The sequence below is a fragment of the Aythya marila genome (assembly GCF_965140915.1).
Source record: "Aythya marila genome assembly, chromosome: 3".
Taxonomy (NCBI): Eukaryota; Metazoa; Chordata; class Aves; order Anseriformes; family Anatidae; genus Aythya; species Aythya marila.
In genome coordinates, this window is record NC_139044.1 from 12,801,756 (window position 1) to 12,818,898 (window position 17,143).

General features: G+C 39.2%; 1 protein-coding gene across 2 annotated transcripts in view; it reads left to right on the forward strand.

Annotated features, from left to right (window-relative positions):
* The window catches only part of MRPS5 (mitochondrial ribosomal protein S5), a 43,171-nt gene that overhangs the window by 22,022 nt on the left and 4,006 nt on the right, over positions 1 to 17,143 (forward strand). For both annotated transcript variants that reach the window (XM_082755527.1, XM_082755528.1), the window contains exons 6-9: positions 9,836 to 9,926; positions 13,500 to 13,546; positions 14,150 to 14,207; positions 15,526 to 15,588. In XM_082755527.1, the coding sequence (XP_082611653.1) occupies positions 9,836 to 9,926; positions 13,500 to 13,546; positions 14,150 to 14,207; positions 15,526 to 15,588 (259 nt within the window). The remainder of the gene's footprint in view (positions 1 to 9,835; positions 9,927 to 13,499; positions 13,547 to 14,149; positions 14,208 to 15,525; positions 15,589 to 17,143) is intronic.

The following is a 17,143-nucleotide window of genomic DNA, read 5'->3' on the forward strand; positions in this document are numbered from 1 at the left end:
CCGGTGTGCATACACCGTCATTCCCCGAAACTGCTTTTAAAAGATGCTACTACTGAAAGTCAGATGGAAAATCAAATGGTTCAGACAACTACCAGCTTTTTAGATCATCTGATGGATCATCTGCTCCATTTACATATCAAGTTCTCATTTAATAATATATTTGAGATTACACTGAAAATCTGAAATGCAAGAAAAATGAATATTTAAGCAAGCATCAGTGAGTTCTTGAATTGCACCATACACATTTAATGGTTTCTTTATTTTAACATGTAAAATTCCTCAGTAAGGAACTTCTGTCCTCACAAAATGATGGGTTTAGCCTCACTAGATCCTTGCTCATATCTACCAGTTGTTTGAAGACTGAAGGGAGTACAACAATGAATCTTTGCTCCTTTTCCATGTTGGGACACAATTCCCCTTCCCCATACCCTTAAGGAAGGGGGAAAGCGTCAACTCCTATCCCTGCTCCCTGAGTGTAGTAACAAAATAGGTTTCACTGTCCCAAGGCTATCCAGTTCCCAAGTGTCCCAGCTGACAGGGGCTTTGAAACTGGATGAAGAGTTTTGCTGTCTCGGGATCTGACATCTAGCTCACTGATTTTGACATTTATTTTTTAATACTTAAGTTAATGTGGAATAAAATTGGCTTTTGGCTTTATTTAGATTGTACTTCTGCTGCAGTTGTTACAGGTAAGTGTTAAAACCCTAATAAGCCCTGCAGGTCTCTGTGTTTTCAGTTAATTAAAAGGGCACATTGGAGAAAAGTGGCTGTTCCTTTGTTACTCTGACATGTCCCAGTTGCCTGCCAGTTTGGGTGCTATATTAGGTATTTACTAAAGTTGGCCATTTTGTGTCTGCATAATTATTTACAGTTAAAATACATCAGATTAAACAACAAAATGGGTTGCTATGCGATGTTTCCATGTGCTATAGAAATCTGTTTCACTGCTTTGTTATATCTGAATAACAAAAAAGCATTTCAGAAGCAGGCTCGGGCTGTACTGTTGCAGTGAGGTTGCCACAGATGTGAGAAAGTAGGAGTGTTTTTTCTGCAGAAAAATAAAAGCAGCAGCAAAAATTTCTATATCCAGCAATGAGCCTAAGAAAATTGAGTCCTATAATTTTCTGGTAACAAGTATGAGTTTTGAAATAAACAGGTCCCGTTAGCATTCTTACTTTAAATAGATGGCATATGTGATGCTATTTTTGCATGTCTTTTCCATTATCTTTGTCTTCATGACAATACAGGAGGTTAAAATAATTTGCTTGGAAACTTTGTACTTTGCAGAAGGAAGCTGAAAGTCTATTTGTTCTTTTGCTGTGTCTTGATTTTCAGCAGTTTTCAGGACTTTTATTCCATTTTTGAAGGAATGTCTTATGAAAAAAAATGCAAAAGCCTAATTTCCTTTGTTACTACTGGTAATATTTATTATTTAATATAATGTAATAACAGTAGTCATTAAAATTTACAGTTCCATTTGATAAATTACATAAACCATTTTTACTGTAATGGGAAGGCATCATTTCAGGAATCATCCATTGTCAAGTGATTTGTCATTTTCAAAATCAGAATGGTAACATTAATATTAAAGCCTACATGAAAGCTTGTGTTATATGGCAGTGTTTGCGTTGTAGTGTGAAAACTAGAAAATGAAACCTAGTAATCAATAAGGTGTGAAAGCATATAATATGAGGCTAGTGTCCCTTTGAATCTTTCACACGTGGGAGCCTTCTGAAGGAGGAGATACAATAATGCTCTTTGCAAAAGATGGGTGTGGGTTTTTTACCCAACACTGAACTTGCCAGCTGCAAAAACTGTCTTCTGATCTCTTATTGTTTTCCCACTCTTTTCTTTTTGTTACCTGTTTCTAATAAAGACCAATTTACTTGAATTATTTTTGTGAAAGCATGGCCCCATTGTACGTGGGTCAGCGCAGCCTTCCCAACTTCCCACCATGGAATAATTTCCTTTTTCAGACAGATGGTTAGGGTATTGTACTGTCCTATTTACACAAAAGAAACACTCATTAGTGTTTAAATGTTTAATTACTGAAAGGCGTAGACTTGATTAAAAAAAAGTTCAGGTCAGGCAGCACATGCATTTTTCATAGGGAAATGGTGCAGAAGGCCACAACATAAATAGGCTGATGCTATCCTTAAAGCAAAAGCTGTTTTCTGCAGATAAAAGTACACTGGTGCTTTGATTTATGTATAGAGCTTGGTATGATGTTGGTATTATCCTAGTCCTTGAAATCCAAAATCACTTTATGATTCTATTTTAGTTCAGGATTCTCCATCTCTTACATTGTAGGTAAAACTGTATATGGACTTCTTTCCCTTGGGCATTTGTCTGTGGGTTTTGATAGTTTTTTTAATTATTTGCCAGAGGTGGGGGTGTCCGGAGTGGTGGTTTTTGCTTTTTTATACTTTCAGATAGTGTAGAAAGAATGAAAGAATGTGAGACAAAAGAGATGCTTTTAACACTGGCATAATAAAAATAAATAGTTCTTCCTAACATAGAATCAATCAAAATAAATTGCATTGAGTTGATAATTAAATGGATATTCTCAAAGCGTGTCGATGATATTTTCTCAGGAATCAAGTTAGTGATGAACTCTACAGAAGCCTTTGACAAGGAGTAGTTTTTGTCTTATAATTAATAATTTGTCTTATAATCAATAATTAAATATAATCAATATAGTGTGCAGTAAGTGAAACCATGTTCTAGGCTCTTGCCTGAATCTTGTCTTTTTTTCTTCCATATTGTCTCCAGCTTCATAGACTATATTCTTAGTTAAATTGACTTGAGATTGGGTATGCTTCACAAAGTTTGTATCATAATATTGGTAGTTTGTAACTGAGTACTGATGTAGCAAGAATTCATGCAAAACCTGTAATTTCATAAAGCTGGCGTTTTCTCTCAAGCGAGTTAGGTTGTTTGTTCTTCCCTCTTCTCCAGCTGCATTCAGGCATGCTTCTGATTGCCCAAGACCTGTTTGAAGGAAGCATTTACCTCAACTGTTGCATGGCACTTTGGAGAAGCAGAACTGAAGGGAACAGTCAGAAAAATTCCCTTTTCTGAGCAGGGTCTGCACAACTCACATCTGGTGTGGGTTGCCCTTCCCATGTGCAAAGTAGGGATAGGTGCGCCTAACTGAAAAAGATTAGCAGCAGCTGAATGGCTGGAGGTTCATCTTCTTGCAATTAAATGTACCTAAATTTAGCCATTCTGCATCCAACCCTTTGCAAATATTGATGGGGGCAGCGGGGGGAGGCTGGTTGTGTGGAGAATGACTGTTCTGGGACTGTACAGGAATGGGGATGCTGGAAACCACTAGGCTTTCTGTACCAAACCACAGAATTGTCATGCTTTAGGAACAGGAGCTTTATTTTGGAATGAGGAAAGCAGGGGTGAAGTCAGAAAAATAAAGGTTTGTTGGGCCAAAATGATGTCAAGGACCTTGTCTTCAGTATTTCTAAATGGCTTGTTAAAAAGGTACACAGAACTGTAGAGAGGTGTCTGTAGGGAATGTGAAGGCATCAAAGACTTCTAACTTCTTAACCGTATTGCTCTGTAGTCATGCGTTCTGCATCCACTATATGAAATGAATTCTCTAGCTGCAGCAGGGGATCGTAAGCAGAATGTAAGACCAGTTTCAGTTTCCCATGAAGCAGCAAGAAACCCTTCCATACGTGTTTGCTTTAGGAGCACGGAATTATTCTCGGTAGTCTTACCACTTGTGACAAAGAGAACATTCTTTAAGGCACAATCAAAAGCCTTTGTTTCTTTTTATAAGTCATTGGAAATTGTTTTCTAGCTATTGTTTTTGCAAAGGGCATAATAAAAAGGGCTTATGAAAGGAAATGCTGCATGAAATTACAGTGTCTAAGATCTGTTGTTTGACATCCTTGACTAAAAAATTATATGGTATACGTGATACTCTGAGTAATAATTTACTTGAAATGAGACGTTGGCTGAAATATACTTTTGGGGTATTAGAGCTCTAGACTTTGCTTTTAGAGCTGCAGGCAAGTTTCCTGCTCCCTGGATGATACCAAGTGTCTTTTGACTGATAATGAAAATTTCCAGACAATTTCTAAGATAGCACCTAAAGCAAGCTGTTAGAGAAAAGAATGAGAGGTCAGAGGCGAGAGTCTAGAATTTGTTACTGATGTTCCTGGATTTCTCAGAGTTTTGGCCTGTCTTTAAAGTAACATTTTGGGATGGCACTTTCAAGTGGCTTTGTTGATTAAACAATTAAATCTTACTCTTACCTGTCAGCCTGGATGAATGAAATCATTGGCATTTGGAACATTCAGAAGCTTTTGAGCGAGTTATAATTCAGCATTATTATGAATCATCCTCTGAAAAGGAAGCAAAGCCGTTTCAGGTGTAGCATGGCTGTGAGCATGTGTTATTGTGGGTTTAATCCAAAGGATCCATACTCAGATGTGAGCTGTTGAACAAAGCCACATTTAGACACACAGCATGACAGTAGGGCATTTGAGTTACGTTGTCTTCTGAGTGAGTTAGAAAAGACAGTTTTATGCATCTGACAGGGGAAAACTATCAGCTCAAACCTGGTTTTGTCTGTAGTTTCTCTGTAAATTGGGCTCATTGCTAATTTGGATGAGAGCTGTGCCTGGGGTTTATTCCAGAGCTGTGGTGAGTCAGCTTGTGTGAAAAACCGTTCAAATATCTGGACAAACTTTCATCTGCTTTACCAAGTGAAGGGTACAGGAGTCCAGATTATTTCTGTGTTGTGGTTCCTCCACTTGTGTGCTTGGAGCAGGGATACCCAGTGAGCAGGATGGATGGCTCTAATCTTCCTGTCTCTCAGAGTCTATAGCTACTGAACCAAAGCCTTGATTCAGAGAGGTAAGTTCTGCTAATGGCCACGATGGAGAGGTCAGAGTACCGACTGTTTGGTGATGTGGTAAAAGGCTTGTCTGCCCACCCACAAAGAAGGGCAGAGAGACAATAGCAGGACCATCACAGGAGAAACAATTTGCTCAGAGGCAGGAAGGGGAACCAAAATCACACTCAGAAGAAAGGACTCCCTCACCAGCTCCCCTTGGTGCTGTCTTGGGGTAGCCTCAGAGTGACTAGATCGAGGGCACTTTGGTACCTGCACCTAGAGCAGAACTTTCCTTGAAGAGGGAGATCCTGGGGTTTGGCTACCAGATCAGGGAGTCCTGGTCCTGTGTCTTTGTGTGCTCCTGTTCCTCCCTAGGGATGAGAGCACATAGTGGCTGGCTTCTGGAGGGACCAGGGAAGTCTTAGCCAACTGATGGAGTGTGGTGTGTGTCTGTGAGCAAGGCGGTCTGTACCAGCTGCTGGAGTGGTGCTGCAGGCCCATGGGGCTTGTATATTCACGTCCCAGCAGCTGGGGAGACCTGTGATGTTTATTTCTCTCTAATGGCCTTTACTTCATCTTGATAAGCTGGAGAGGAACAGTGTTGGGCTACCACTGCTGTTTGTGTTTGCTCATTGTGTTGGTCTGTGTGGCTCACCAGGTATATATGTGTGTCAGTTCTGTAGGTGTATATGTTTGTGTCCTCTGGGAGTGCATTCCCAGCTTTCTGTAAGGGTGTGTGGATGGAGGCATCATCCTCTAAGGGTGTGTGGTCAAGGATCTTTTTAATGCAAAAAGAGGATAGTGAAGGAGAAGCCATAAACAAGAACAGAGACACTGCCTGCCCTATCGGTTGTCTGTGAGGTTTGTAGTGAGCACCAAACCTTGTCAGACACAAGTTGCTAAGGATATGTGGGAATGTTTATTGACAAGAAACAAATCTCATCAGTCCCTCTAATTGGTGGGCTATCAAGAAAGCAGGCAAACCAGGACTTTCAGCTAAGGAAATGCAAATGTGAGGGTCCAGGGTGTTGGAGAGATGTGACTGGAACTAAAGTCCAGGGATGGGGTCAGGTAAGCTGAGGTAATGCCAGCAAGTTGCTGATATTTGAGGGGACTCACACATATGGAGTGCCTGTGAGCACGGGGTAGAGGAGGGCATGCCATTAGAATCATAGAGTAGAATCATAGAATATCCTGAGTGTGAAGGGAACCCACAAAGATCAAGTCCAACTCCTGGCTCCACACAGGACCACACAAAAATCAAGCCCTATGCATTGTCCAAGAGCTTCTTGAGCTCTGGCAGTCTCAGTGCTGTGACCACTGCCCTGGGGAGCCTGTCCCAGCGCCCGATCACCCTCTGGGTGCAGAGCCTTTCCCTAACCCCCAGCCTGACCCTCCCCTGTCCCAGCTCCATGCCGTTCCCTCAGGTCCTGTCGCTGTCCCCAGGGAGCAGAGCTCAGCGCCTGCCCCTCCGCTCCCCTCGTGAGGGAGCTGCAGGCCGCCATGAGGCCTCCCCTCAGCCTGCTCTGCTCTGGGCTGAGCACACCAAAGCACCTCAGCTGCTCCTTGTACATCTTGCCCTCCAGACTCTTCACCATCTCTGTACTTTGGACTCTCCCTAATAGATTTATGTCCTTCTTATGTTGTGGCAACCAAACTGAAGAGGAGGAAGAGGACTTGGCTGTCCTATACTTAATTTTTTGTGAGTCCTATATGTAGTCCGTATCCCTGGCTAGTCAGGGTTTCAGAAGCTGTGCCCAAAGTGGTGGTGTCCACTCCTGGCATCCCTAACGCTGCTGCTTGTTGGACCTGGGACTATGGCAGCCTCACCTCTGTTGGGCTGTGGGATTCATCTCTCCCTAACACTTACATCAAACATCAGTATGGACTGATAAATTCACAAACTGTTCCTTGAGGAGGTCACATGTTAGTAATCTTAGCAGAAGACATGCTCATTTGCCTTCTGAAGCACATCCCTTGCCATTGCCCACCATATGCACACTTCTAGGGAAAACGTTTCACACCTTCATCACTTGTCAGCGATACTAGTTCTGCCCTCCAAATAGCTTGTGCATTTTCTGCGTGTTTTTTTTTTTTTTGGTACTGTAGCTTTTAGTTACAACTGTGACAAGTTCTGTCACTGTGTTAGGTATCTGCTTTGCCCTTTGTGATTTTCACAGAGGAGAGAATGATATGGATGTGATCTAACGAACACAGACTTGATTTTTGTTTATAAGATGCACAGCTTCATTACTTCGTTGTTTTTTTTGTTTTTTTTTTTGTTTTTTTTAATTCTTTTGGCTAAGTGGCTTCTCAGGCCTTTTAGCCGTGTCCCTGAGCATCTCTAGGATAACTTGCATGGAAATGTTTTTCTTTCAGTACCCTGCCTTCATTTTACTTTGTCTCACCTTGTATTGGACCAGAGAACCTTATGCAGTGAGGGATCAACCTGTGCGGGTGCTCTCCTCTGCATCACAGCAGCAAGAGAGTAGCAGTGTGAGGCGTGTGGCTTTGCAGAAAGGAAGGCTTTCAGAGGGTGGTCAGCTTGGCCTGTCAGTCATTTCTTGTTTTCACAAGAACATAACATGGAGGGAAGAGCCTGGGGTTTTTACCTGCATCTAGCACAGTGCAATGAGCTGCCATGTGCTTAAAATCACGGTTACCCATAGCAGCCTCTTTGGCTGTAGCCTCCTCCATGCTTTTAACTCCACATTTGAAACTGTTGCTTGTCATTCCTCCTCTTAGCAAACATTTGAGGTGCTTTCGTTCCGTATTTCAGAGCCACTGTTCTCTCAGTTCTAGAAAGTGAGCTGAATCTGCATTATTAGCACAGAATAACAGGGACAGTCAATTTGAGATGCACTGTGATTAAGGTTGAGCATGCATCTGTTTTTGAATTTAAAGAATTAGCTTTAAATCCAGCTTAAATTGCGATCTAGTAAATAAGGGTAATTGTGTCTTAGTTTCAGTCACTTTTTGGAGGTCATGCTGTTTCAAAAGTGGCAAGCTGTTCATTGTGTATTAATTAATTCCAGTGCTGCTTAATGATATGCTTTCAGCTGCATTGCTTTAACTGCAGAACGGAAGGGGAGCACTTCTGAACACACTCCAGCAGAGAGAGCATTGCTCGCTTTGATGGAAGGAGGCACAAGGGTGCGGCAGGGAGAATCTAAGGACACTGTTATTCCAGCAACCATGGCTGCCTGGGCACATTATCAAGCTTGGAAAGCCTTTACAGCGTTTCAAGAGAGATGCAATAGCACTGATTGTGATGGGTGACTGAATGCGTTTTCCTTCAAAGCTGCTCAGAAACAGCTGACAAGTGCAGTTTTAGGAAGGCTACTGGAGAAGCTTATTGCATGGGTTTTTCCTGCCACCTTCTGGATAGGGAGAAGAATAATTTTGAGTAGATAACCAAAATCGTGTCTTTTTTTTTTTTTTTTTTTTTGGACAATATGTATGTCAACTTATTATTTGTAAAGTCTGTATTGAGATTGGCAATGGAAGACAAAAGTATGAAGAGCAAAAGGAGACATCTCTCTATGCTTCTGGAGAGAGGATGACCCTGCTTCAATTCCTTTTTTCATAATTATTTTGCATTTTCTGTAAATAACATATTTCCATAGGTACTTTCGTCATGGAAGGGTTGTATTTTAGCTTGTCTTTGTAAGTAGTAAGATTGCAGAAAGAATAATAGCTTGGAATAAGCAGCTAATAAAGCTGATCATTCTTTGAAGCGCTCTCTAAGATATACGTGCACCCTGAATTTAACAGCATCTTTATTTTAATAAAAGCAAAAGTGGAATTTTTCAGAAGTACTCATTCCTAATCCATACCCATTGTTGTTAGTGAATTCTTTTACTTGTGAACTTCAGTAAGAATGTTTTTAGCCATGGCCATGTGTCTTGTAATAACTTTCTTTCAAATGTGTAATGCTACAATCAGAGCAGTTTACTGAAAAATTGTAAATGAGGAAAAGGGGTGAGTGCTGCTCAATTCCTACACTAACAATGCATGTTTAAATTAACTATTAGTAAAATATATGGAAATTGTATCAGGGCTTCAAGAAAGTAGACACAAAGATACTGTGTATATATACATAAACAAATGTGTGGGTATATATGCATACAAATAAAGCAAACAAAAATACATGCTTACATACCAAAACCAAGGAACCTAGAATAGGCGCTAAATGGGCAAAGTTTCAGATGATATTAGACTATTTTTAATGTGGGAGACTATAAAGCAGTGACTTGCACACCACCACACAGGAGAGCCTGTCTCAGAGCCAGAAGCAAATTTCCATTTCCAGAATACAAACCATAAGGCCACCTGGCTCCCCATTTATTGTTGTCCCCCTGCTGCAAACTAAATAGCTTCTTGCATCGCTGCTTGAAATTACTTCTGTTAACATAGTTAGCGGAATGAGATACCGTTTTCTTCCCCTCTCTTAAATGAAGTCGTCTCTTTAGCAGCTGTCATCTCAGTAATGAGCAGAGCTACAAATAAAAGTCTTCTGCAGTCTGCAAGCAGATTTAAGTCCTAGGCTTTAACCCATGTAAAGCAACATTATGCCTTAAGCAATTCATGAGAGTGCTTCTAAAATATGTCAAAACGGGAGGGAGGATGATATTAATGTCACTTGTTTTTTTCTTGCTTTTTCATCATGATTGAAATCACACGTGAAGCTGGCGACTTTGGAGCGTTATCTGTTGTACAACTGAAGACAGCATAGGGAATATTTAAGTGAAACTGTACTGAAATAACTTCTCATGTGTCTGAGTATAGATTTTTAGCAGCCTTTATTGAATGTCTTGAAGCCACTGTCCCACTGCAGATGGTACTCACTGGCGAAGGCAGTATATATTGGAACATTTTATCTAATTCCTTTTTAGTAAACTGACTCTCTTTAAAAAAAAAATAAATAAATACAATTGCATTTTGTCATAACACGATGCTTTGTGTTTCTTTCTTCAGGTGAAAAATGTGTTCTGTATGAAAGCAAAGGAAGGCAGAAAAAAATCAATACGTGCCTTAGTGGCTATTGGAAATGGTAAAGGGGCTGCAGGTATGTGCCTTTGCTATGTGTGAAAGATGCCAAAGTAATCGTTGCTTATAATGGGAGACTGGGAGGTGTGATGATTTGCAGGGACTTCTTACACTTGAGAAAAAATACCCTTCTTTTTACAATATTGAAATACGTTAAAGAATTATGAAAGCCTCATCTATAAAAGCAAGCTGTATAACCAAATCATACGTTCACTGGAACACTTTGTATTAAAAAAAAAAAAAGGAATTGGGAAAAGTACATGTGATTAGTGTTGGTGTATATATTATCCAAATATAAAAACAGTTTTTGTTGAACTTCAGAGTGATAGAGCTAGCCACAGGTAGGTCTTACCAGAAGGGATTGTCTATGCTACTAGTAGGTACTATTTATACTTAAAAAAAAAAAAAAAAAAAAAGTGTTCATCCATGCATTAATTCCACATAGCTGCAGAGTGTAGTTTGATACTTTCAGGTCACAGGGAAGAGTTTTGCAAAATCACTTTCATGTTGGTGTTTTATTTTCATTTGCTGTAACAGTGACCGCTTTGCAGTGACCATGACTGATTCTGCATTTTCCTGGTTGTACGTTTTCTAAGTGGAATTAATATTCAAGTAGCTGATTTTTTTCCCTCTTTAGACCTCAGGATAATTCCTTGCAAGTATTACTGCTTTTAGTTACGAAGTAAGGGCTTGTTTACTGGTAGTCTCAGATAGCATGGACCATCTTGATTCAGAAACTTGTAATTAAGCTGTTAAATCAGTTTCGTTCTTACTCAGCCTCCTCGGGAAGCTTTCTTACTTTATTGAAGTTAATCCCTAACCGCCCTCCCCCCCCAAAAAAAAAAATATATATATATAAGGGCTTCCTAGAAAAAAAATATATTTATACTTCTAAGGAATTAGAATACTCAGAGACCTTTGGATCCATTCTCAGAGTAACTTCAGTGATCTGCAGCTTGACCCGTTTGTAGGCTTTTCTATTATGATTCTTTATAAAGGTCTGTTCAGCAAGCAATTGAAGTCTAAGTATAGAAATGCTGTCTGCTGCATAAAGGAAATGGGAAAATCAAAAGAAATGTGATATTATGAAAGACCTAATAATACAAGCTGTGAACAGTGACCCTTTTTCTTTTCTTTCTCAGCACAGACTGTAGGAAGAATACTGGTCAGAGGGATTCAGTTTGGTTTTGTTCTTGTGACAGTGCTATTTAAGCACGGTTCTGCTGCACAGTAGCTCTGACCAAGCAACCTCTAGAAGCAGCCAAACCGTCTCAGTGCAGCATATAAACTGGATCAATTAGCCCTTCCAAAAGGATCCCATCTGATACGATGGTAGTGCTTCATACATGTATGTTAGTGAGGTCACTCACAACAAAGACGTGGATGGCTGAGAACCAGCATGTTGTGCCACGTTCCTCTCCCCAGAAGTTTGGAAAACGCTCTAATAAGTAATTGCAGTTCTTTCCTCAAGTGAAGTGCTTAATAATCTTGGTGAGAAGAGCCTCTGAGTTGGTCAGAATTGGTCTTTACAAAATGAGGAGAACAAGAATTCCACTCCACTGCTGCTACTTAAGGGGTGCAGTACAAAATAAAGTGTTGCAAGAAAAAATCCTTGTTGGTTTAGCTGAGTCAATTATCACTGCTATGGGGAAACACAACACAGAGAAGGCTGAAGTAGCTTGTGTTATGGTTACGAACTTTATAAACTTTACAGCTTTTTTATTTTAAAAAGAAAGGCAACTGAAAGAAAACAAAACTGAAACTTACATAAACGTTTGTGTGCCTTTGAGGTCCTTCTAATAGGTCCGTTGGATGGGCAGGGCCAACATGTTTGGCTATCATGTAGTACAAGTGGATTAAATCCAAGGTGCAGGGAGACTTGGCCTTTTGATTTCTTATAAAATCATTTATTGTACATCTCTTAAGCCTAAGCAATTGTTAAATTGATGTTTGTAATATGTACAATCTTCGTGCTAGTGATATGACTGCACGTTAACAGTGCTGACCCCCTGCCTTCTTGTTTCTGCCGTTTTTATGACTCATGCTGTATACGGTACATACATTTCTTTCATGAGTTCAGTTACACAAGGCCAGGCGACGGTGACAAGTACGTATTAGTACTTCATTGAAGTCACACAGCTAGGCCTTTAGATGTGGCATATTACCAAATATATAACACAGCAGTGTTGCATATTGTTAAAGCAAGAAGAGACATTCTGTAATATGCTGGTATTTAAACTTGTCGCTCTCCTGAAATTTCTAAAGGCTAGCAGATATTCCATCAAGAGGTAGGAATATGAGATGCATTGTATTGGTGACAGAGTATAGGAAATTGCATTTGCATTGTTATATGTAGTAAAGAAAACTGTTTTCAATACGTATTTAAAGCATCTACCTCTTGGATGTAATGATCTCCTTTTATTATGAGCTTGCTAGATATCTCTGCCGATGGGATGTGAGAGCTTTATTAAGACAACCACATTTCCAGTTGTGTGGTTCTGTACAACTTCATCTGTTTGAAAGACTGAAGTCCGGATGTGCTCCTCAAGCAGAACTTTAACTGCTGCTTGGAGGGGAAAAGTGGAATGTGTATGTAGAGGAAGGTGTGGCTCTTGAGCAGAACATGTTGCTCTGAAAAGTTCTGCCTGCCTTTTCTTTGAAAGGTTTTTTCATGAGCATTACCACGTCATTAAAGGCTTACCATATGTGCCGAATGATTGAATTGAAGTTGCCCACATGGTTTCTTTTTTTTTAATTTTCTAATCTATTGTGTGATTTTACAATGTTAATACATTACCAATTAGCTCTGTGTGTGTGTGCATAAAAGAGTATCACATTTTCTTGTGCAGGAGTTAGAAAGCGATTGAGAACTCGGTATATGGAGCTGTATTTTGGATTAGGCTCCATAACACACGGAATCCCACAACCCCTACTGACACAACAGAAACATCAAAAGACCAAAAAGAAGCTAGACCAATTGATTTGAAGTAAAATGATTTTAATTCAGTCTGTCTTGACACTATTGGACCACAGTGCTAAAAAAAAAAAAAAAAAAATAGGCTGTCACATCCTCTTACTTGTTCCATACAGTCAGGTGATGCCCCATTCTGAGCTGACTGCAAATACTCAAGAGACTGTGAAAGCTCTTCCACTGCTACCACAGTTCAGCTAGTAAATAGGAGTAGGTCTGAGTGTCCAGAGAAGATTAGGTAGCAGTTTGGAAACTGACAGTCTTTGTTCTTTAGACATGTACTTATGCAAATGTGCTGTTCTGTTTGTAAACCTGAGTTTTATATTCTCTGTTTTTCTAATATAAACCCAGTCTCCTTCTTTGCTTCTAAGGTCTTGGAGCTGCCATTCGTACAGATGTACTTGATATGTCTGTCAGTTTCCCTTTTTTTTCTTCCTTTCCTTTCAAGCAGAATACCCTGTTACATGAAGCAGTCACCTCTGTGTTGTTTGGAAGAAACAGAACAAATACAAAAAAGAGTTAACTTAAGCCTTATTTGTCTTTATTTTTCCCCCCTCTGCTTTTTCAGGGTGCTGCCTAGTGTATTTCTTAGTAATAACATGGCTTTTTTCTGTCTTTCAGGTTTTGCAATGGGGAAAGCAGGTGACAGAATGAATGCTTTACGAAAAGTATGTTGATTAAAAGCAAGTACAAAATAATTTATACTGGCATTTATTTTAAGTAATCTTAAATAAGTCCACATATGTGATTTATCCATCTTGATACGTATAATGAGGTCGTCCTGCACTGACATTCTGTTAATATACACTTTATTTTCTTCCTACTCTCTTTTCTATCCCTCTTTGCTTGTTTGTTTCCATTACCTACACAGCATGCAATCTGCTTACACAGCTACTGTGTAGGAATTTTTCTCTTCCACATGCATTATGACCTTATTAAGGCTCCTTTAGACTTGAAAATATTATTTATCCATTTACATTAATCTAGTTTGTTTTAATGCTCAACTAAGCTACCAGAATAGCAATGCTAAAATACACAGTTAAAGTCATTACTATAGTGAGTAATCTTTTGAAATGTTCAATCTACTAGGAGAAAACAGTTCTTTAAATAGAACATTTTCATTTCTGTAAAGTAAATGGATTAAATGAGACAAACCTGCTTCCCAGGTTTTCTTTCTTGCTTTTTTCTATCTCGTTAACTGAACAATAATGCATTTCAAGTACTTTGCGGAAAGGTTCAAGGAAAAAATGTTTTCTTATTTTATTTGCTAGGCAAAGAACAAAGCAATACGCAGCTTACATTATATAGAGCAGTATCAGAACCACACAAGTAAGTAGTATGATTTTTTTGACTCTTTAACTTTCAACGAGCACTGAATACACTAACAAGAACAGATTGCAACTAGTTGCAAAGTACAAAACGATATGAACTAAAACATTTTCTGGTTTGATGCATTATATTATCCTTTATGCATTATTTTGTTTCTTTAGAATGCTGTATGAAATCTTAACCCGATTGGTTTAACTTAGACAGCAGTACACAGTTTGCCAATCCCCGTGTAAAATAAATGATAGTTACCTGCAATAAATATGCAGTTTGCTCCTTTCTTTCACTCAGGTTTGTATGAACAGTTGAAAACTATGAAAAGTGTCGCTAATGTGAAAACATTGAGAGATTTATCTCCCTTCTATTCTCCTGCCTCCGCCACATTTAAAATTTGGTTACTTAATGCATAGTATTTCAGGCTTTTTAAAAGTGTGTAGGAGTAGTAGCAAGCCCAGGAGGAGGATGGGGGTGCAAGGTGTCCATGGTGTGTTCCATGGTAGCTTTTTGTTAATCCAATTTAACATCATGCAGGTCCATGTGATGTCAGATGTGGTACCAGTATACCCATTAGGTATCTTTTGAAAAAATTATGAAAGACAGTGACACATATTTAACCAAGTCACTGCATAAATAAAAATTCAGTATAATCAAACTTCATTTTACAAATAAAAACTGTAGTTATCCTTATGAGTCTATTCCGTGACCATTAATATTTCACACTAATAGGTTGGCAGGTTGATTAAAGACTGGTTGATAGTGTCTCCTCCATGCTTTCTGTTCTGCTCAACATAAGTCTTCTCTGAGCCGTCCTCACTGTACTGCAAGAAATCAGTGTGCAGAGACTGACTCACTGAATCAGATGTGTACAAAACCCACCAGAGGAAATGAGTTTTGGGTTCCTTTTGAAGCAAAGAGAGGCAGCAAGACTAGAATGGCAAATTTCTGTGTAGAAAATCTAAGAAAACCAAAGTCTGAGGGGGAAACCTTAGATTAAAAGCTGAATTATTAGAAAAATCTAAATATGAGCAAAAGGGTTAAATTACATTGCTAGTGGAATGTGGATCATTGGAGGCATGTGGACCCTTCATATTTTTCCAGCGTAGCTTGTTTTTATGCAATAATGAAGTAGTACTCACAGATGTGTAAACATTCCTAACCTACTACAGAACTTTACCTAGATAAACTCTCCTTTTTAAAGAACTCAGAGAGGAAAACTACCTAACTCTTCACAGTTCTAAAAAAGAAAGGTACTCCTTATGTTTGCTGAGCTAAAACTTTTCTAGAATGTAGCCGTAATGCCTTTCTTTTCTTCCCCCTCCAGTTTACCATGACATTACTGTGAAATTTAAAAGAACAACCATCCGCATGAAGAAGCAAAACAAAGGTAATTAAAACTACTTGGAAATTCTGAAGTTCTATTAATTACTGACAGGTATTTATTTCATGAAGTTAAATCATGCAGTGTTCATTTACTTTAGAGATGTGTCATTTGGTGCTGTCTACCATGCCTTAAATGGTGAAGATGACCAATGGTTTTTCACTAAAAATATTTGCTGTTGACTACATGGCTTTGGTTTTGTGCATCAGGGTTTGATGCCCACCTTGAAGTTAAAAAACACTTTCAGTCCACAGTGGTAGGAAATAACTGTCAGTAGTTGCAAAGTATGGCAACTCAGCATGTCCAGTGTCAACAGTTCTGCACAAGAGAAGATGGGCACCTCTGTCAAGGCTTGCCTAAGCAATGAACTGATTAGACATGCCAGCAAGACACAGCAGGTGCTCAGATATTTGTTTTTTCTCCCAAGACTGTCTCCTGGTAAATGATAATAGGTGGTCTTTCATTCCATCCTATGTGATAAAAATAATATGATTAATAATATGTAGAGATGAGGAAAGTGTACTTGCCCATGGACAGGTTTCTGCTGTTGCTACTGCTCATCCTCCCAAAAAATGAACCCTGACTGCAACAGTAGAGATTTTATCTGGGGAAGTTCTGCTGTATTATCAGACAGGAAACTGAGTGAGGGCCATGGCTGCATCCCCCTCAAAGCTTTAGTCAAAAGAGATGCATAGCTTGCCATACATTGTCTCAATGGTGTGTCCTGTGTCTGATAGCTTCCTTAATGCTGACCTTTTGAAGAGACACTGCTTACTTTCCTCACCTTCAGTGCAGTTGCAATGTATGCCTTGCCAGCCAGTGACAATGATGGAGATGCATCCAGAGCAACCTTGTAAGCTGGTGTCGTGTTCTTCAGGGTTGCAATACAGAAAGTTGTGTATGAAATAGTTTGGGGAGCTGAAGGTTAGCCTATTTCTAATGGACTGCAGTTTTCAGCATGACCCAATTTACCTTCTAGGTTTTCTGTTTTGAAGACCTGTAATGGCAATACGAGGTCATTTCTTTGCATGAATATTTCAGTTAAATCTTTTATGTACAAAGGTTTCATCTGACTTGCTTAGCCTACCTTTGCTTTCAGGATAGATAAAGCAGCTATTTTATAGAAAACAGATGTAGCTTGCTACTGAGTGCCCTTAATTGGTCTTCTAATTTTAAAATACAACATGAAACGAATTCAACTACATAGCTAGTTGTTTGTAAATCACTTCAGATACATTATGATGAGACCTAAATTGCAAGATTGTTTAATTAACTCATAATAAGTCAGAACCAGGATAATTTTCCAGTCAGAACACTGTCGTTGTGTTCACCTACTTAATTTATCAGTTCTGTAGCCTTTTGAGCAAGCTGAAGCACTGACACTTTGGACGTACCCTTTGATTTTTGTGTATCTGGTATTATTGTTCTGCACTGTCACATTAGTAATATGAGAAGCTAATATTAATGTTCGGAGTTATGTATTTTGAAAGCATCTAAAAGTGCTATGAACCTTCAACAATTTTTATTAGATGACATTATTTTGGTTCCGGGATGAGAGTTT